This window comes from Chionomys nivalis, chromosome 16, assembly GCF_950005125.1.
Source record: "Chionomys nivalis chromosome 16, mChiNiv1.1, whole genome shotgun sequence".
Lineage (NCBI taxonomy): Eukaryota > Metazoa > Chordata > Mammalia > Rodentia > Cricetidae > Chionomys > Chionomys nivalis.
In genome coordinates this window covers 2,685,360-2,707,369 of record NC_080101.1, presented here as the reverse complement: position 1 = coordinate 2,707,369, position 22,010 = coordinate 2,685,360, and the positions used below count along the sequence as shown (strand labels likewise).

Below are 22,010 nucleotides of genomic sequence, written 5' to 3'. Positions count from 1 at the left end.
GCTTGTTGATTTATTGTTATTCAATAAATTATGACATTGTGTAAAGACACAAAAATATGTTTCTGGCATAATGTGCACTGAAAAAAGTTAAACAAAAAGTTGGCTTTGGCATGAGGTCTTCATTTTAACCGATCCTCCCACAAATGATGCGAATAAAGACATTTTAAATACAGAGAAAGAATATAACCAACCAGTACTTTAATGACACTAACTTAAAATTCGCGTTTCTTCGGAGATTTTTAAACACTGCTATAGTTTGTGGATTAGGGCGTCACAATCACACCCTTTTAACGGGACACTTTCCGCGCTGCACTGCTCTCGGCGACCAGCAGGTGGCGCGCGGCGCGGGCGGCGCACTCGCGCCTCCTTCCCGCGCCTCCGAGGAACTTGGCGGAATCCTGGGAGCGCGCACGTCCCGGAGCCCGCGCCGCTGCAGCTCGGTGGCCGCGCACGCCGGACAGCCGCGGTTGGCGTGGCGCGGCTCCGAGGCGCAGGACCCATGTGGAAGCTGCTCCCCGCCGCTAGCGCAGCTGCAGGTAAGCGGCGGGGGAAGCTCTTCCCGGGAGCTGCTGCAGGGAGTTGGGGGCGGAGGGCCGCGCCGGGGCCACTTCCGGTCCGTCGGCTCGCCTTCCGGTGGCGGCGAGGCTCCGGGGACTCGGGGACCCCTCCCGGCCGGCCGCTGAGAGCTGAGCGCTGGAATCCGGGCAGGGCGCCCCGAGTGGGCCGGGCGGTGCAGTGTGCGCTGCCCGGTGAGATCCGCTCCAGCCCGGCTGCCAACCGGGGGCGGAACGGAAGCCCTGACGGGAAACGCAAGGGTGGGGACCGAAGACCCGTCGGGAGCACGCTGTGGAAATCACGTGACGCCCCGGGACCGCTTTAAAGTTTTACTTCATCATTGCACCCCAGACTCTCAGAACTACGGGAAAAAAGTCCCCCACCCGCCCATTTTTGCGCAGCGAAAATGTTATCGTGTGCTAAGTGGTTGTCGCCATATATAGTCATTATTAGTTGACGGAAAGGTGAGCGCTTGCCCGCGGTTGGATTTTGTTAACAGGGAAGTTAGTGAGGAGGAAGTTTGCTGACAGCATAAAGGGAAATACACAGGCAGAAGGATGGTCCCTGTGCGTTGGCCGCCTTGCAAAGATAGAACACAAATTTATGTGGGTGAGCGAGCAGGACTCTGAGTAGTTAGCCTGAGCCTAGCTGGGTCTGTGGGTTTCTGTGAGATGACAGGAATTTTCTGGACGCGGTGGCGCAGGCCTGCAATCCCATATTTGGGAGGTGGAGGAAGGAGGATCGGGAGTTAAAGGTTCTCTGTTCTCAGCTACAGAGTTAGGGCTGCTGAGCTGCAAAAGATCGCGTCTCAAAACAGATAAACAACCGGACACATTCAAGTTTGAGGCCTTGACCCGCAGAGCTTCACGGAACTCCACACAGCACCTTGGTCAAGCAATAGTTTGTAGACAGAAAATGGACATAACTTAGAAAAACACCTTCACTGAATTTGACTTCAGCAGTCGCCCTACTTGGGTGGATAAGGAGGCCTAAGGCTGCCCTCTTGATAGGTTGGTGTGACTGGCTGATAACCTCGCCACCTGTTAGAAAAATGTGTTTGTGGGCTGTAGTTCCCAATTCCCGGAAGCTAAGGCTGGAATAGATTGAGTTTGAGGACAGCCTGGGCAACATACTGAGACTTCCTCCCCAAAACAAAATAAAACGAACCCAAATCTCATTGACAAGATTTAACTCGGGCTGTTTAGGACGGATGCCAGGGTCCTACTGGACGGTTCCTGTTTGTTTAGTTGTGATAATATGCCACCGTTCTCTGAGAAGCCCATGCTCCCAATTCCCACATGCTATTACTCCAGCATTTAGAGATTACAACTGTTTTGTTTGTTGGTTGGTTTTTAATCCCCCCCCCCATAGAGTTTCTCTGTGTGACAGCCCTGGCTGTCCTAGAACTCACTTTGTAGATCAGACTGGCTTCAAACTCATGCTGATTTGAAATACTACTGCTAACAGTAAAGCAGAAATCTCCTAAATGTGTAGTCAAATGCATCTAATCTGATCTTAATTATACCAATCTGTGTTGTTTTTTTTCCTGGTCCATTGAAACATCTTTTAATTACTATTTATAGCTTTTTGTCATATTTTGCAATGCGGTAGGGCAGATTCCTTTAATAGGATTAAATTTCAGCCCTTCCTGAAGATCTGTGTTTGATTGAACAGTCTATCATTGACACCATCCCATGGCCTCTGTGAGTACTGTATACACATGCTACACAGACAGACATTCAGGCGAGTGCTCATATACGTAATAAAATAAAGTATTTTTGATAATCTTTTTTCTTACTAGCCCTCCCCCCTATTTTTGATTAGGAAAGGGTCTCAACTATATCAGCTGCCTGACTTTAAACGCACAGAGATCTGTCAGACTCTGCCTCCTTTGTGCTAGGTTTAAAGTCGAACAGACTTGTCCCTGTCCTGCTTTATTTTTATGATATTTTCCTAGTGAAGTTTTAAGATCAGTTAATCAACTCCAAAATCAGTAGTATGAATTTGTTTTATAGTACACTAAATTTATGTTATGTTGGAGGGAGTATTCAGTATTTGCAAAATGATAAAGGCTTCTGTGTATTTAGATAACATTATGTATCCTTCAGTGAAGATTTATTAGAAAAAAATCAGATGGGGTTAGAGAGATGGCCCAGCAGCTAAGACCTTCCGCTGCTCTTGCAAAGAACCCAGGTTCAGTTCCCAGCATCCACATGGTGGCTCATGACCATCTCTAACTCCAGATCCTGAGGATCTTATGATTGACAGGAGCGCCAAGCATGTATGTGATTGAGAGGGTAAGAGGTCCTTGTGCACACAGACACGCACTAGGGAAACCAGGGACGTTAAATGCACGGCTTGTCTCCTCAGAAGAAGGAGATGTTTGCCTGTCTGCCACCTGGAATGTGGGAAAGGATGTAGTCACCACTGGTGATCTTTCGCCTTCTGCAGGGCCAGGCTTCACCCAAGTCCCCCAGACTATCACGTTTGTTTATCTCAGAATTTTCCCCAATGCTAAGCATTGCTTTCCAGTCCATCAAACAACCCTTATGGGAGATGTCACGTGTACGGCCTGTGTGACCTCTGTGTTATCTTAGGGCCAGTCCGGACTCCCCCAGATGTTATGGTTACTTTAGTCATTCATTCTCCCTAGATAGACCCTTCTCTTGAACAGTCCCTGAGTTAAGTGAACTCATCTTTGTGGAGAAAGCCATATGCACTTTGTAAAGAGTTTCAGTGCAAACTTGTCTTAAGCTTTGTTGTATACCCTGGACTAATTTGTTACCAGGAAACATTTTCCTAAAATTGTGCTGTGCCTAAATATGGATAAAATAAACTGCCTGGTGTCAGGCTCCAGACATTTGAACCAGCACTGGGTAACTAAGTCATGTGCACTGAGTTTTATTCTTGGCTCTCTGTGGATCCTCTGCTGCCAGCTGCGGAGCTTGCAGGGGCCCCAGTATGTGATATGCACTCATTCAGACAGGCAAAACGCGTGAAGTAAACCCAGGAAAACAATTTAAAAAAAACAATTTGATGTGTATGCATATATGTATGTAATATATTATGCTCAGTTGCTTAGCAATTATATAGCAGAAGTGTGATTTATTTGTAATACCTATACATTTTGTCACGTACCTTGAAAACGTGTGTGTGTGTACCTTAAATTTGTTGATTTTTGTTTTTCTTCAGGAGAACCATGCAGACTTTTGGCTGGTGTAGAGTACATCGTTGGAAGGAAAAACTGTGCCATTCTAATAGAGAACGATCAGTCGATCAGTCGGAGCCATGCTGCGCTAAGAGTAAACTTCCCTGCAGCCGGCTTGGTATGCTGCTGGCTCTATTTTACTGTCTTGTAAGCAGATTAGAAATCCTGTCTGTCTGGGTAAAATGAAAACAGCAGGAGAACCCACACATAAGCAGCAGTGATTCTATTAGAATAGTTTCCTTTTCTTTAGGAGATTTTGAAATTCAGAAAAGGCGTTAGGAAACATTGGGTTTGTCTTTTCTCGTGGTGATGAAATGCTGAAGGTCCACTGTGTCTCAGGATTTCCATCTGTGATCTCTTTGCCACGTCGTATTTGATATGTGGTCCATGCCGTACATCACGGAATACGCCATGGAGGCTGCTTTCCTGCTGGCAGCCAATAAGCAAGCTGGGCAAAGGTGGAGTCTGAGAACTCTGTCCAGTGCACACTTTCACAGACCCAGCTTCCTTCCCCGGCCCCACCAGTGGCAGCTAAGCCTTTAGCACATGGGTCTTTGGAAGACGCTCAGATCCAACCGTAGGGCCTTTACCAAGTGATTCGCCTTGGTTGTGTGCCAGTTCTGGGAACACAGCCTTCATGCATTTCAGGGTGGAGATTGATATGTTTTACTAGGGAAAGTAACTGTCTTGTGCTCTGGGTGTGTTTTATCACACCCACAGGTGTGGAAGTGGGTTTACCTGACTGTCGGGACTTATGTTTGTGTTTGTAGCCTAAGAAAAGCCACTGTTTTATGTGTAAATACAGCTGCTCAGAAATTCAGGTTTTAAGTCTGTTCTTCTAGGAGTAGAGAAAATGTTTATTATTGAAACGCTTCTAGAAAAAAGTAAAAGACTTACATTCAGCCAGAAACTCTAGCCTTTAGCCTTACATTGTCATTGGGTTACTTTTTAATGGTACAATTTTGATAGTATTTAAAAAAAATTACAGGGGAGGATACACCCCCGTCTTTTAAACACAAAACAGACTATACCAAACAAACAAAGCCTCAGGAGAATGAACTGAGTGGCTATGGAAATACACACTGTTAGTACTTCTTGGCTTTAAGAAGCAATCTTAGGGAAAATAAGAATTGCTAGTTCAGTGATCATTCCTTGAAGACAGCCCCATCTACTTAGTTTTTGGTTAACCAGAAAGTTACAGATCTTGTGAGCTCTGCCCTGTAATTACGAAGTAGTTAAAGACTTTAAATCATTTGTTGATTTTTTTTCCAGAGTCAAACAGATGAAATTCCTACATTAACAATAAAAGATAATTCAAAATATGGAACCTTTGTTAATGAGGAAAAAATGCAGAATGGCTTTCCCTGCACTTTGAAGACAGGAGACAGAGTTACCTTTGGGGTGTTTGAAAGCAAATTCAGGTAAGAACTTCCAAAGCTGATGTGAAAGTCACAGCTTTATTTGAAATTCTAGAAGAGGTTTTGTGGATGATGAATTAAACTGCCATCACTGGATGAGTTGGTGTGGGCTCATAGTTGTAGGGTAGGTCAATTGTTTGAGTCTCATAGGTGACATGTAATTTTTGGTCATTGCTTTTTCTTCATTAGGATTTAAGACTTAAGAAATGATAGTTTCTTAGGAAAAAATGCATTAAAATTAAAATGACTGATATTTTTGAATCCTGTAAGTTGCTGTCCCTTGAATTATAATCTAACCTTATGTAACTTATTTTTCTTTGCAGAGTGGAGTACGAGCCTTTGGTTGTGTGCTCTTCTTGTTTAGACATCCCTGGGAAAACTGATTTAAATCAAGCTGTATTACAGCTCGGAGGACTCACTACAAATAGCTGGACAGAAGAATGCACTCACCTTGTCATGGCATCAGTTAAAGTCACCATTAAAGTAGGTTGGAGATCTTTGTGTGAGATCAGTTCTGTCGGCTCGAGCTCACCGAAGTGACATACTGTTGTCAGAACAGCTATAGACTCATGTATGTCCACCCCATTGTTCATATTTAGGCTTGCGTGGCTTTTCATTGTTTGTTGTCTCAGAAGCAAAAGCACACTGAATAATATTTCAGAGTTTGATTTGGTATTTTAGAAAGGTTTTTATGTTGTCCTTTACCGTGAAATTCATTTGATTGCGTAGATCCTGCATGCAGTTGAAAACAGACTGAAGTGCTTGCCACTCTAGAAGGTCAGCAGCTCACGTCTCCTTGTCAGGTCCCCTTCCTCCTGCCCTCACCACCCATGCCTCACACTGTTCTTACGGAAGAGTCTGCTCACAAAGACTAGAGAGTTCGCATAGTTCAGTATTACCTCAGTGAGTCCCGCCAGCACAGAGTCACGGCAGTGACGGAGGGCTTCGTAAATGTGCCTGCTTATTACGTACTAACCTAAGGTGTGACCTAGTGCTGACTTCTGCATTAGATGGTGTCTCCTTTATAAAATCAGGACTTTGATAGGAAAAGGTGGCTTTACGAAAACATAGAACCTCCTCTTTGTAGTTTATAACCTACGGCTTCCTTTTAAGTAAGCTATTGTATGAATATATGTATTTATAGTTACATGTGATTTTCTGTTTTAGACTATATGTGCCCTCATATGTGGACGTCCAATTGTAAAGCCAGAATACTTTTCTGAATTTCTCAAAGCAGTTGAGTCCAAGAAACAACCTCCAGAAATTGAAAGGTATATAACTATGTTAAATTTGATAAAATATAGCATAGAAATAAGTAGGCATTGCTTTTATTTATATTAATTACATATCAGATATTTTCACAAATCTTATGTAAGTGCTATTATTGACACTTATATAATTATTATTTTTAAATATCAAAGTGTAAGGGCAATGAATGACCCTGAAGTGTGGTCAGGAGAGCACACATGACAGTCATGACGTCATCAGAGAAGAAACTTGAAAGCTTTGTTGTACAACAAGACTCCTGAAGTCACAGAGACCAGAGCTTCTTTTCTTCATTACCTCTTTTCAAACATGCTGCTAAGCTGGGTGAGGAGGCTCTTGCTGGTAGCCCCAGCATCGGCCGGACACTATAGCAGAAGGGTAGCAAATTCCCAGCCAGTCTGCGTGGTGAAACCCTGTCAACTGAGTATGGGGTGACTTGTGCTTTCCAGCTTGGTAGTTAGAAGCGTAATCGCGCACCGCGTTAAGGTCCGAGCAGGCTGTCTGATGAAAGCACTTGCCAAAAAGAAATGTTTGTCGTTGTTGACTCTCAAATATCTGAGTAGATTCATAGTCTTACTTTCTATGCTTTTCATATTCTGTCAGTTCTGAACAACCACCTTAGGAAATTTATATGTTGTGTAGTGATACTCTGTAGTAATATAAATTGTGATCGATGAAGATGGGTGACCTTTTTTCATAGGTTTCGTTCCAGCAACTAGATAGTGAATTCACAACTGTCTGTAGCTCTAGTTGAGGTCTACACATAGTATACCAACATATACATATGTAAGCAAACTCTCTTAAACATAAATTTTTTAAAAACATTATTAATAAAAATGAATATAAAAGAGATAATGAACTATAGTGACTCTTTATGTCATAAACGCTTCTTTTAGTTCTGGAAAAATATGACTAGCTCTGAATTTAAATTAGGGCATGCTTTGGTGTTATTACACCTCAAGTGCTGTCCTGTTCAGTGCAGTTACACCTGCATCTTGCAAATTATCCCGAAATGGGGTAGAAAAGTCACCACCTCATGTACCTGATGTACTGGGACAGATGAAGTCGTTTCTAGAAGACTTGGTGTTGTAAAAACTGTTGAAGTGTATCCTGTGTATTCAGGCAGGAGAGTCTACATTGTGTGTGTCTGAACATAAGTAAAAGAGGAGGGAGTTTCCGTTCAGTGTGTACAGAACTCTCACGTTGTGACATGTCTCGATTATTTTATTTCAAACAAGTCTTACTGTTGGGAGAGTCTCCACGGATCTCTGGCGTTCATATGTAATTTGCCGGCTGTGCAGAGACACAGAAATGGCTCTGTAATGTTTGCAGTGAGAGCGTGGGAGACGAGGTGGAGTATGCTTGCTGGTCCCTAGCATGTGGGTTCACACATGCACCCCTCCTTACCCTCTCCAGGCCTTAGGGTAAGAAGAGGTCGGCCAAAAACAACCTGTAGCTTCATTCTTGCTTAACGTGTGTCTTGTTGCGGTCATCTCCCTTGGTGTAGTTAAGAAAATACAGAGGCATTTTGCTAGAATACATGCAACCGTATCTTATTTTAGGAAAAGGCATTTAGATACCTTTGATATTTTTGTTTCAGATAAAGCTTTACTGAGAAAATACAAACAAAACCCCTGAAAATAGTGGTTTTTGTTTGCTTTTTTTTGGGTTTTTTGCCTTTTTATTTTTTTGTAATGACAGGATCTCACTGTGTTGCCCTGGCAAGTCACTCATGTACTGTGTACTCTCGGTTACTCTAGCTCATCGTGTAGATCAGGCTAGCCCTGAACTTGCCCTGATCCTCTGTTTCTGCTTCCTGGGGATAAAGACATAGATCCTTGTGCCTGGCTCAAGTCATAGTGAAATTAAACCTTTTTGGTTCCAGGCAGTCACCTGATTCACAAATTCAATAGTAAACATACAGAAGAGCATATAATTAGAGTATACTTTAATTATTCTTACAGTTTTTACCCACCCATTGATGAACCAGCTATCGGAAGTAAAAGTGTTGATCTGTCAGGAAGACAGGAAAGAAAACAAATCTTCAAAGGGAAGACATTTGTATTTTTAAATGCCAAACAGGTAATTTTAAAGCTTGGATACATTAGTTTTCTTTTTTTTTTAAAGTGTATTTATTTTTTTGTGTATGGGTGTTTTGTCTGCATGTGCATCTCATGCATGCCTTGTACCCGGGGAGGTCAGACAAGGGCGTCATGCCCTGGAACTAGAGTTAGACAGTTATAGTTACCACCGTGTGGGTACTGTAAACTGAACCAGGTCCTTCGCAAGAGCATTCAGTGAGTCACTCAGGTATCTGTCCAGCCACCACACTAGTATTTTTATTGACAGCTGTTAGGGCTTTTTATTTGTGGGTTTTATGTCGATGTGTGAAATAAGATAAGGAGCTGCGTGCGCACTGTAGCCTGCTTGCGCGTGTATCTGACTTGTGTGTCTCCAAACACTGCCTAATTGGCCCGTGTAGTTGGTGTGAGTGCTGTAGTGGGAAGGACAGAAAACTTGTAAGTCCTTGTTGGTTTAACTAAGAGAACATGTGTGCAATGTCTTTTGTGTTCCAAAAAGTGAATTTCAGGAGTTTATGATGCAGTGGCAAAATCATGCAGGTGAGCCAGCCCTCGGTGAGCTACGTGATGAGAAAACCATAGAGATGTGTGGGCTAGAGACAGGGTGCTGAGCCAGCTTTCCAGAGTGGAAGCTCAGATTGCCACTGGGAAGTAGGATGAATTTCTGTCTTTGAATTCCAAAGTCCAATTTGTACCTAGTGAGAATGTGCTCTGAAGCCTCACTGCAGCTGACCCTTGGCTGGTTCAATGCTTCTTCTGTTTCCAGCATAAGAAATTAAGTTCAGCAGTTGTTTTTGGAGGCGGGGAAGCCAGGCTGATGGCAGAAGAAAATGAAGAGGAAGAGAGTTTCTTTTCGGCTCCTGGAACTTGTGTTGTCGACATAGGAATAACAAATACACAAATCATAATTACTGACTCCCAGAAAAAATGGGTTCATTTGGTAATGGATGTGCTTCAAAGGTACGTCATCATTCTTCACTGGTTAGGAATGCTGGTACATTTATATACAGCCCAGTTAATGTAACTGTGTCTACAAGGTTTGTTATTTGGGATGCTAGAGGGTGGAATATCTTTATAATCTTATCTAGGTATTTTTTGCCTTTTGCTCCTTGAATAGAATTTATAGAATTTGCTTCGTTTTTTTTTTTCCCCTTTTTTCTTTTTTAAATTTTTCTTGCATTTTGTTTTATTTTGAGACAGGGTCTGGCTATATAGCTATATATAGCTCTGGCTGTCTGACCTCAGACTCAAAGAGCTTTGTCTCCAGAGTGCTGAGATTAAAAACATGTGCTACCACACCACACTATAGCTGCTGGTCTTTACTCATAGAAGGAGGTATGGGGAGGTTCACTGGACCCTCAGCTGAGTAGCCACCCCCTCCAGCCAGTTGTAGCTAATCCTGCCCTAATTGCATGGAGAGAGTAGAGGGAAGGATGGTCTTAACTGCTAAGACATCTCTTGGGGTGCTAAAATCTTATTTTCACTGCAATATTGTTATAATCATAGTGCAGTAGAATTCTAAATTCAGAAAACATGTCACATAATTCAAACTACCACAACCATTTGAAACAACTCTTCATTGAGTTTTTAAAGGTGCTTTGTAGCTTACGATTTATTACAGTATCTATGTAACATTTTTTAAAATTATACTAAGAATTCTGTTTCATAAAATCATTCATATTGTAGAATATAGCAGATAAGAGTCCCCATAAGACTCCTGCGTGAAGTGGTCTGTGCCAGCCCAGAACTCTCAGTGGGAGGGGGGGAATCACTGGAGTTGCTGAGTGAGGCTGGTCAGTGCGGCACAGCCAGAAACTCATATAACTAGTGTCCTAACCTTATGTTAGCTGGAGGTGAGCTTATGGATGGGGATTGAAGCCCCCACCTTCTTGCTGCCTTTCTATGGGGTCAGTGTAGTTGTAAATTTCTATATGAAGTTCTGTTCTGTTGTCTTTCTAGATAGTACTGTGTGCTCATTCTGAAAATTACCATAGCAATGTAGAACTGGGAAGACCTCTCCTCTGCTCTAGCCCTGATCCGATTGATGATGTAGCTGAGTTGCTGGAGGATGAGGGACTGTCCACAGTACTGCCCTAGGGAGGAATTTAAAAATACTATCTACTAGCCGGGCGGTGGTGGCGCACGCCTTTAATCCCAGTACTCGGGAGGCAGAGGCAGGCGGATCTCCGTGAGTTCCAGGCCAGCTTGGTCTACAAGAGCTAGTTCCAGGACAGGAACCAAAAACTACGGAGAAACCTTGTCTCGAAAAATCAAAAAAAAAGAAAAAAAACTATCTACTTTTCAAGTCTGTTCATACCATAGAATTTTAGTGTCTCTTTGGAAAGAAAAATAGATTTGTCAAGCTTGATATTCTATTAATGAAAGTTGTTAGTTTTAGTATATTACTATATTTAAACTATTTTCTTCTCATAGACATGGTCTTAGGCCTATTCCTGAAGCAGAAATTGGATTGGCTGTTATTTTTATGACTACAGAAAATTACTGTAATCCTCAGGGCCAGCCTTGTACAGGTAAATAAGGCATTTTATTGTTTAAAAAAACTGTAAATGTATGTATTTATTTGTTTATATGTGTACTTTACTATTATGCTTGTGAGGTATTACCATTCCTTCTTTCAAAACTCACCTATTTATACATTCGTTCATTTACTCAGTTGATACATAGTTCTGCCATAATACTAGGTGCTGCTGTAGTTGCTGGTTCATTAGTGAGTGAACAGGCACTGACGTATAGAGAAGTTAGCCCTTTAATCTGAGTTCACACCACACAGTCCATGCCGACCGACTCTTGGGTCACAGCTGTTGTGGTTTTCCCCTGCACTGCTTGTTTCTGATGCGTCAGAGAAGTAGGTTTGCTTCCAAGAACAGAGTTTGAAGTGCTTGGGAAGTTTTAAATATGTCACATGATTTCTTCTGCTAAAGTTGTGTTATGAATAATATTTTCCCAACGTTTATGACTGAAATTCCCAGAGTTTATCCTTAGATTACAACCTAGAGACTACTCTACATCCTTTTAACAAGAAAACTAGTGTAGATACCTAAATATCACCACATTTTTGGAGAGGCTGTCCTTTCCTACCGCTTAGAAATCTGGGAGCTAGAATGATGCTCAGCTGTTAAGAACACTTGCTGCTCTTCCAGAGGACCCAGGTTCAATTGCCAGCACCCACATGGCAGCTCACAAATGTCTATAACTCCAGTTCCAGGGGATCCAGCACTTTCATATAGACACACAAACAAGTCAAACACCAATGCCCATAAAATAAAAAATAAGATTAAAAAAATCTGTCTAACATTTTAGAAATAGCATGTGCTGTTTGTTTTGTTGCTATTCTGAGGGCGGGGATCAAACTTATCACTGGTTGAAGACATGAACAACAAACATGGAAACAGCTGCATCTAAGTCAGTAGCCTCTCTTATCCTAGCCCCTGTTGGTGACATCAGTCTTTTGTTTCTGTTTAGAGCCCAGATTCTCAACTATGTATAAACTATAGAAGTAGTTTTTACTGTATTTGAATTCCTTAGCTCACAGTATTCTGGGAAGTGGCCAAGGCAGCTGCGTGCATTGTTTGGTTGTAAATTTGATTTCTATACCAACCTCGAGCCACTGGTTGTGAATATCTGGGAAAGAGCTGGTCTAGAGCTCGTGCATGAGGAGATGCTTAGACTGCAAGCTTCCATCAACCTCATTTCCATCCCGTGTCTCACTTCTCAGATCGGAAACTCACCCTCCTCCTTCCTGTCTGCAGCCACAGCCCTGGTTTATGTCTGCACAGACCTCTGGGGATCTGTGGTGGTGATGATTCTCCTCCAGACGCGTCAGTGTAGCTCACGCCTCACTGCCCGACTAGCATCCATCACCGCTCTGGTTTTTCTGAATACTCACCCACCTCTCACTGTGAACAGAAGCCTCGTCTAAACTTAGTCTGGCTCCTGGACCATCTGGCTGCAGACTCTCCTTCAGCTCTTACCTCTTCCTGACGCCTTTACAGAACACTTTTTTTAGCTTAGGTTACTAGTTTACAAGGCTATCTTGGCAGTGTGAACCAACAAGACTTTTTTGTCTGTAGTTTATGTGTGAAAAGGCCTTAGAGGTCATTGGATCTTTGGATTGAAAGGCAAAGGGTAGAGCTGGTACTGCAGCTCAGAGGTCGGGTGCTTCGGAGCACATATAAGGTACCGGGCTCCGCCCTCAACAGTGAGTAAATACAGACACTATAAAAGCCGGCTGGTAAACAGAGCAAGTGTCTTGTGGTGGAAAAAGAGTAAATAAATATTAGACATAATCCAGAAGCTTTATAAGGAATGGTGTTAAGTGTTATTAGTGTTGGTTCATTCATTTCAGCAGTTGTCCATGTGTGCTGACCCCAGCCATAACATCATTTTCATTGATACCTCATAGCTGTAATTTTACTATTGCTATGATTCATAATGTAAACATCTGATATGTGACCCCGTGAAGGGGCCGCTCCACCCCTCAAAGGGGTCACGACCCACAGGTTGAGACCCACTGTGTTACATGAATGGAAGTGGCTAACAGTAAGTGGTCCTGGGTATGTGAGGAACCTGAACTGAGGGCTCAGCTCTTCTGTAACTCTGAAATTACTAAAGTTGAAGCTCATCATGAGGCTTTTTAGGAAGCCACCAAGTAAGGTGTTCAAGTCTGAAATTGCAGCGTTCCCGGGCAGAGGCAGGAGGAACCGGAATTCAAAGCTTTAGCTACTACTGAGTTCAAGGACAGCATGGGCCTTGAGACCCTGTCTTCCAAGGGAGGGAAGCAGATGGCAAAGCTGAGAAAATTGGAGATTTTACAAACTGGTCCTGCATTTGGCTTTTAATGGGCAGATCAGGGCCTTCTGTAGGGTATGATTTCATACAGAAACCAGGCCGTGGACGGCAGTGACAGTCTGCACAGTCTCAAGGTAGCCTTGGCTCTGGTGTAAATGGGTTCATGCCAATAGAGCTGGAGAGTCTCTTCCTTCCCATTCTCCTTTTCTCTTTGTGTTCATGAATTGATTTGTAATTAGTAAGCATTTATCAGCAGTTGTATACATACCTGCCGTCATGTTACCCACGAGGCGTGAGGGACTGAGTGTGCGAGCCGGTCAAGGTGACGGCAGCAGTCGTAGCCCGGCTGACTTCTCTGGTCTCCTCTTGCTGTCCAGTTAGCAGTTCATTTTGCCCCTAAGACAGCTTGAGGTTTTATAATTGTTTCCATGTTACATACAATGATTGTGATTGTTTTTTTTCTTTCCACTTGCATGATGTACAGAATTGAAAACAACTACTCCGGGACCAAGCCTTTCCCAAGGCTTGTCAGTCAATGGAAAAATAATGCCAAGTGCTCCAGGGAATATGACCGCGTACGTAACTGACACAGAATCCGAGCAAGCAGATACATGGTAAATGTCCTTCTTATCGTGTTATTGTCGTTATTGTACCAACCAGTAGCGGATCCAAGAAGTTGCTCCCTCTCAAGTCATCATTTTGGAGATAAAGCGTGGGAGAAGGGAATGCCAGAGAAAACTAGCTGGCCAGCCTTGACCAAAATACCTCTTGCCAGGGTAGGGGTGTGGGAATTTAGAAATATTAGTAAAGACTATGAAGACACATGAAAAATAGTAAGACAGAAACCACAGAAGAGTGTGGGAGGGCATTCCAGTGAATATTGAAATCGCCCAGTTTATTTTTCCATAGCTTTATACCCAGTACAAATGGGGAGAGAAACTAACAAAAGATTTTATTAACATGATCCAAAGGATAACTTGAACGGTCAATCCCTGTAACACCCTGAGACATCAGATCATTAGCCTGTTCTTTCAGCAAGGAAATCTTACGGAGCTGTGAGCTGTTGGTCTGTGTTGTAATTACGTAACTCCACTGTTGCAGAATCGAAGTTGCTATAGACGGCATGTGACTGAGTGCGGTGGTATGGCAGATCCGATTGAGTCTGCTAACTGTACTTTTATTTCCTTAGGGTAATTTTTATTATTCCTTCAAATGTGTTTGAAAAAGAAAAAGAGTTTGTGACTTTGAAATTAATTTGAAATATAGTAGCCCCTCCTTACATGTACTTTTAATTAACCATAGTAAACCATCGACTAAAAATATGGAGTGGAAAATCACTGGAGTTAGAAATTCCCAAGTTTATCTCATGCTTCTGAATAGCGTGATGAGGTCTCTTAGCACAGTGGCTCTCAGCCTTCCTAATGCTGTGACCCTTTGATACAATTCCTCATGTGTGGTGACCCCAATCAGAAAATTGTTTCCTGCTACTTCATAACTGTAATTTTGCTACTGTTATGAATTATAGTGTAAATATTTGTGTTCTGATGGTCTTAGGTGACCCTGTGAAAGGGTCGTCTGACCCCAGGTTGAGAACTGGTACCACGTTATCTTACTTAGATACGCATTCCTTTGTGCAGCTGGTCCGCACTGTGTGTGTTGCACACCTATTTGTCACTACTAACTGCTGTAGTTACTGCATTGAGTGTCTTAGTGTTTCAGTGGTTACGTTCACGTAATTCTTACATTGCTGTCTGATGCTGTATCACAGTGCCCAAACCATTCCGCGCTCTTCATCGTAACCACATGGTGATTATTTTGTTGTCTCATAAGAAGGGTGGGTACAGTGCAGTCAGACTCTTTGGAGACACCACATTCATGAACTTTATTATAGAATGTAGTGTTCTATCTTTTTAAATTCTTTTAAAGTTTATTTCTATGTGCATTGACAGTTTTGCCTACATGTATGTCCAGTGTGTCAGATCACTGGAATTGTAATTATAGACAGTTGTGAGCTCCCATATGGGTGCTGGCAATTGAACCTGGGTCCTCTGGAAGAGCAGCCAGTGCTTTCTTAACTACTGAACCATCTCTCCAACCTCCGTAATTATTCTGCTTTGTTAGTTCCTACTGTTAATCTCTATGCCTAATGTCTAAAGTAATGGTATATATACATACAATACATATTAATAGGATTCAGCATTATCTTTGGTTTCAGGCCTCAGGTCTCTGATGGTCTTAGAATATGGGGATAGTATTATAAATATGCTAGTCTGTATAATTGTTACAGGGAGTCAGACCAAACTTAGAGCCAATTGAAAGTCATTTTTCCAGGCAGCTATAAAGTATTAAGTATTCCCGCCCAAGTGTCGCCCTGAGCATTTAGACCAAGGGGCTTTTAAAGGCAAAAACCACATTCTGGTATCTCATTCAGCAGCTGCAGGAAGAGGTTTGCACTAGCAAGCAGTTTAACAAACTTAAGATAAGCAAGCCAGGACATCTTGGCCTTGGATCCTAGAATAGATAGAGTTGAAGAATTTCTTTATTAGGAAGATCAAATTCTAGTTAAACTTGACTGGCCTCAGCAGGAACCCAGTTTGGAGGAACCTCATGCTGGGTTGCCCTGTTACATAATTTGAGAGGTGCTATATTAGGTCGGCCTGGATATCCAATTAGTTCATGTTCATCCCTACTTGTAGTTTTTCAGTGGTTCCTCTTATTTGAAGAACTCTGTTTCTTTTTATTTTGTTGTTTCCCAGAAAGGGTTACCATTTTGTATTCTGTGATAGTTTTCAAAGTCTTATTTTCAATATTACACAAAAGCATGTTCCTATTGAGATATTTAATAACACTATGTTAGATTGTCTTTAATTTTACTATTATATTAATTGGGCAGAACTTTTAAAAGAAACAGTTAATTTTTAGTAGTTGCTTGAAAGACAGCTCTATTTAGTTTTCAGTGTGTTCAATCATATTTTACAAAATAGTTCATGTCTTTAAAATATTTTTCTAATAGTAGTCTGGAATTGTATAACAGAGACCACCATCTGGTTAGAGAGACTCATCAATCTGTACAGTGATTTAAATGTACCGGTATGTGTGATACTGGAATAATAGGAATTTTCCTGATTTTCTATATTTCATTATAGCAGTCTTACATGAAAACAATTTTAAAATGTTTAAATGAAATAGGCTACCGCCTAGTTTTGTCTCCAGTAGGATACTTGGTTAAGGCCATGAGTGTGCTTGGCAGTTACTTCTAGGAGTGTGTGTCTGAAGAGGCGTGCTACAGCAGGGAGAATGTGATGTTGTCCTTGAGGCCTTAGATAGGTCTGCCCATTCTTGGACTGGGAAGACACAGTTGAATTATTATCTAATCGCCTGAAGTTGTGTTTCTCAGAAAATGCTGCTAATTGTTTGCTTTCTTTCCTTTTCTCATAGCATGTCTTTGAGTGAAAAACCAAAAGAAGTAAAGATATGTGGAGTGGAACAAAACGTTAGACCGCTTTCACAGGGAACCTGTAGTATAAAGGAGGTCCCCAAATCCAGCTCCACGACTAATCATGTGGTTAGGGAAAAGAACCCAAACTATCAGCTTTCACCAGTGAAAGTCCCTGCTACTAATAAAAATAAAGATTGGGCTTCTCAGCAGCAACAGAACTCCATCAAAAACTACTTCCAGCCATGCACTAAAAAAAGGTAAGTTGTCAGTGATTCCCCAACTGTGTCTGTGAAAGACATGTTCAGATAGATAACATAGAGTAGTGTTTTCTTTAGCTGGTCTGTTAAAATAGAAACAGTGTTTTGGCAGAAAGCTCGAATTTCTGGTTTTAAAGATTATATTCTGTGTGTGTGTGTCAGAGAGAGAGGGAGGGAGGGAGGGAGGGAGGGAGGGAGGGAGGGAGGGAGGGAGGGATGGGAGGGAGGTCAGAAGATAACGTGTAGGAGTCAGTTTTCTTTGTACCATGTGGATCCCTTGAAGCAGCTGCAGACTTGCAGGGTTGGGGCCCTTACCAGCTGAGCTACCCTGCTGGCCCCGTGGTTTTATTTCTGAGCTGATTCCGTCTCAGTTTTGTCCCAGTCTCCTTCTCTAGGCCCAATATACAGACTGCACTTGGTTTTTCTTCATGTCCTCCTACGCTAGCTTTATTTCCTGGGTGCTTTCATTTTTAGGAAAGATTAGCCAAACCCAAGTTCCAGAATCAACCATTTCTCTCTCTCTCTCTCTATCTCTCTCTCTCTCTCTCTCTCTCTCTCTCTCTCTCTCTCTCTCTCTCTCTCTATCTCTATCTCTATCTCTATCTTGCAGGGTAGAAAGAGTGGTTTACAATTGTCAGTTGTTCCCCACTTGCCTCCTCAGATCTGTATCTCCCCTCCCATCCGTTTGCCCCCAGCTCTGCACTCAGGTCTTTGGCGACCTAGACAGCAGAGGACCAAATGCGAGTCCTCTGGACTGCGGTACAATCGCATAAACAGAAGCATTTAGTGCTTCTGGCATGGCACACGTGTTTACAGTATTCATTTGGTGGTAGCCTCTTGATTTAGCCTGTTTGGCTTAATTTTTTTGATACCAGCTCTCATTAGCCCATCAGATTACAGTCCCAGATATAATTTTAGTTGCCCATGAATTTTCTACACTGCTGAATAAGCTGCTGCCTTCTACCAGTGGGTGGGTCCTGGGTGTGTCTATGTAGTTCTCTTTTCACACTGATTTATCTCTGATGATACCTTAGCAGAGGTCAGGGCATCAGTCCTGTCAGCAGAGTAGAAATCATGATGCACGTATTGTTCTAAAGGCTGATTTCCAGTAATACTGTTGGTAGTCAGGAGTAGGTCAGGAGTGAGTAGCAAAGACTGAAAAATTAAACAAATTTCCTGTGTCTTGATTTTGTTTTCTTTTCAAACCTAAGGGAAAGGGATGAAGAAAATCCAGAAATGTCTTCATCCAAATCGTCAAGAATGGACCTGTCTTGTTCTCTCTTAGAACAAACGCAACCTGCTACCCCCTCACTGTGGAAAAGCAAGGAGCATCCTTCTCAGAGTGAGCTTGTCGACAGGGAAGCAGGTAGCTCACTTGTGGGTGACAGAGACATGAAACTCAATGGGACGAGTCCTGCCACTAAATCATTTTCCACAGAATATCTTAGACCAAACAAAAGGAAAGAGGTTGATTTGGCCATAGAAGAGGAAGTATTGGAAGAGCTACTCAAGAGTACAGAGCTGAGGCTGGAAGTTCAAGTGAAAGTTGATAAACAAGAGGCAGACGTCGGTGTCAGAAAAAAGCCAAGGATGGATGTAGGAAGGAGTAGTCACCTTAGTGGTGACACAATGCCAGGAAGCAGCAGAGTGAGTGTAAGTAACAGTTTGTTTTATGGGACAGGATCTCGTGTACCCAGACTGGTCTCAGATTTGATGCATAGCCAGAGAGCTTCTTTCCCTTAAATTCTGTTCCTCATTGATCCACTGCACACAATGAGTGCAGACCTACAGAAAAATAGTTCTAGTTTGAGTCACAGAAGTCTGTGCTCTCTGCCTTTCCTTCTTATCCTCATGCCTACTTTTGTTATACACTTGTTCAAAGCTCCTGTCACTCCCGTCATTAGAATCCAGACAGGAACAGACAAGAATTGAGCACCATATACCCATGGACACCACTAGTATTTTGTAAAACAGCCAAAGCCTTTCATTTAATATTAAAGGGTTTTTAATAACAATATTAGACAATATTATTTTCCTGGTTCTATAGCATAGTTCTTTTGTTCGTACGCTACTGTTTTAAATCTTAGGACAGACTGATGAAACAAGGGTGCGGTGAAATCACCGACCTGACTACTCTGTAGATGGGGAACAATCCTTGTATCTATGAGAGAGAATAGCCAGAGGCGTTTGTGGGAGTTTAAAGCAGCCATGAGTCTCTCTCTGGGACAGAGAGGAGCCTAGCAGACAGGACTATCTCTCTGAAACAGAGAGAAATTGGGGAGAGATAAGCCTGAAAACTGGAATAGTCTGAGAGTTAGGGAAGAAGTGGGGTTGTGAAAAGCCAGGACACTAGTGTGGGGGCTTTGGTATGCATAACAGGTACAATTTAGTAGAGGCCAGAGCAGCCTGAAGGTGAGCATGGGCCTTTGATGTGTAGCCAGATCCCCGTTCGCCCTACCCCAGTAGGAAGAGGTATGAGAAGTAAACGGCTTTTCTTGATAGAGAGAAATCCGCTTCTCAGGCTTTTGAGGAGTGCTGCCCGTGATACAGTCCAGCCTGAGCGACATTTCCATCTTGAGATGTCACTGCCTCGGTCAGGGTGGAGGATGGTATTGGTTCCCTTCGGACCTAAGAATGACATTATGAATGGAAAAAGAGTGTGGGAGTTAGGAGAGAAAGCAACAGTCAGCCTCAAATAGATCACTGTATTCAGGTACTAACTTGTTTTTGTAAGAATCTTTGCGGAGAAGTTTTTGTTTGTACAGTATTAGGAACATTTTAGTTTTCTAGCACTCAGGAGACAGAGGTAGGCAGATATCTGTGAGTTGAGACCAGGTTCCTAGCCATCCAGGCCTATACAATAAGACCCTGACTCAAAACAAACAAAACCTTTTTATTTTAAGGTAATTGCTGATTCTCTTTATGTGAGAGAAATAATATAGAGAGCATGCATGTGCCCTCAACTGATTTTTCTGTACTTGGACAGCTTGATAAAATACAGCGTCACATACAGGAATCAGTATGAGATTAGTTTTCATTTGATTTTCTTACATGATTTTGAGAGTTTATCTTCGTAAATGCTTATAGAGGAAGGTGGACCAACAGTTTATTGATATTCTGCCATCTCTGTAGTAGTATCTTCTTGATAAAACCTTTTTTTTTTTGCGATATAGATTAACTGTTCATACAGTTTTCTGGCTATAATTTTATAGCTTTTTGTTTTGTCCATATTGTGTTGGCTAGTCTCTAAGTATATCATTTATGTACTTCCAAGGGCACAGAATAATTTTTTTAAAGGTTTTAAAAAAGATGTCTATAAACAGTGTTTTCTACTTTTAGCAAGAAGATGAACCAGAAAAGGAAGTTGAAGTCAAGAAGGAATTACTGTGGTCGACAAAAGATGAAACAGCCGTAAGGAGATTCTTATTTTTTTTTAGAAACGTTCGACATAAAAGGATTATCCTCGTGCAGATTTCTGTCAGATGCATCCATGTTTAATATTTCCTTGTATAATTCCGGTTCTCTTCGTGATTTTCCCTTTTCTGGAAATAGATTATGTTGTGGTCATGAGACGGGTGTAGAGAACCTTAGGTCTAACTCTTCTCTGTACTACACGGATGTGCAGTCTCTAAGTTTATCATTTTTAAGGAAGTCATTTGTGCATAAGATGACCGAAGCTTTTCTAGCCAGACTGTTTATATCAAATACGGTGATGGATTTATGATGTCTGTAAGTGCCAAAAGAATCAGGCCGGGTTTACTTAGGTTCTGATTACATTCTGTCGTTACCAGGTGAACTTTTTTGTTCTTTCTGAATGCACATACCTTACATATACATTGTGTAGTTCATAATTGGAAAATAGCTGGTTGTGGCCTTTGCTTTTAATCCTAGCACTATTAAGGCAGAGATGGACTCTGAATTCTAAGCAAGCCTGGTCTGTATAGAAAGTTTCAGATTAGCCTGGTTAGTGAGACCCTTTCTCAAGGAAAAAAAAAAAATAACTCGATGTGTCTTGATGTTTGGTTGGATTGGATTAGAAGTAAAAGGAATTGCAGATCCAGGCTGTGCATTTTAAGTCATTATAGTCAAAATTATTAATACGAACTGTTAGAGTCAATACATTTTTGCCAGTGAGAGATAAGTTTATTTCTGTAGCATAAAAGCCCACGTTTCCAAATTCAAGGAGCTCTTGAAAGCATTTTCCGCTCATGGTAGTGTTTCCCTGTAAAATGTCGGTGAGCTTCCTGATGAAGCAGTAGTCAGTTGGCAAGACATTGTGGACAAGGCAGAGCCTCACAGCTCAGCACTCTTCCGCTCTGGACTGACGTGCAGGTAGACGTAGTGGTGGAGAATTGAGACCTTTCTGTCTGTCTGATAACTGTGGGCTTTGCAGCATTGGGTGCATCTCATCAGTTGGCTGCACACACCTCCCGGATGCAGTGGTCTCACGAGGAATTAAAACGGTGTCCTGGGTCGGGCCAGCGACCAGTGACTGCGACCGTTTTCAGATGCACACTTGGAGATTCTCAGTCCATCCAGTGAGGTAACCATCACTGGTTGTTGTGTACAGCACACTTTGTGTTGCACATCACAATATTGGTTGAGAAGTGGTTTGTTCTGTAGACTAAGAGCTACATGTTATATACTGCTCAGCTCCTGGGCACCCACGTGTGGAGCTCATCTTCCCAGTTTGCTTAGATGCTGAGCAATAATTGAGTGGCCCCAATTGAATTTTTCAACAGTTTTCCTTGTAGTTGTGAGAGCTTCTTCACTAATCGCTGTCAGTTGGCCATGCTCCCTGATGGCTGCCACCACACTCCTCATTTTCAAGGCTCTTGCCTCTTTCTAAGCCTCCTGAACCATCACTGGTCATCACATGTTCATGAGCAGTTCCTGGGTCCAGTGTGTTGTATGTAGTGTCTGCTGCTTTGTGGGCCATATGAACTCAACAGACTCACTCGGGTTTGCTTTTTGTCT

General features: G+C 42.3%; 1 protein-coding gene across 3 annotated transcripts in view; it reads left to right on the top strand.

The window, feature by feature from the left end:
• The first annotated feature begins 388 nt into the window (after positions 1-388).
• Positions 389-22,010, top strand: part of Nbn (nibrin) — a 29,103-nt gene continuing 7,481 nt past the window's right edge. The window contains exons 1-12 of one of the 3 annotated variants that reach the window (XM_057791076.1): positions 389-536; positions 3,748-3,881; positions 5,036-5,184; positions 5,505-5,664; positions 6,349-6,452; positions 8,412-8,529; positions 9,295-9,488; positions 10,962-11,059; positions 13,822-13,951; positions 16,776-17,033; positions 18,245-18,686; positions 20,373-20,444. In XM_057791076.1, coding sequence (XP_057647059.1) covers positions 500-536; positions 3,748-3,881; positions 5,036-5,184; positions 5,505-5,664; positions 6,349-6,452; positions 8,412-8,529; positions 9,295-9,488; positions 10,962-11,059; positions 13,822-13,951; positions 16,776-17,033; positions 18,245-18,686; positions 20,373-20,444 — 1,896 coding nt within the window. In that variant the 5' untranslated portion in view covers positions 389-499. Of the gene's footprint in view, positions 537-665; positions 1,020-1,526; positions 1,566-3,747; positions 3,882-5,035; positions 5,185-5,504; positions 5,665-6,348; positions 6,453-8,411; positions 8,530-9,294; positions 9,489-10,961; positions 11,060-13,821; positions 13,952-16,775; positions 17,034-18,244; positions 18,687-20,372; positions 20,445-22,010 lie in introns of those variants that run through there. The other 2 variants (XM_057791077.1, XM_057791078.1) reach the window with 2 other exon arrangements.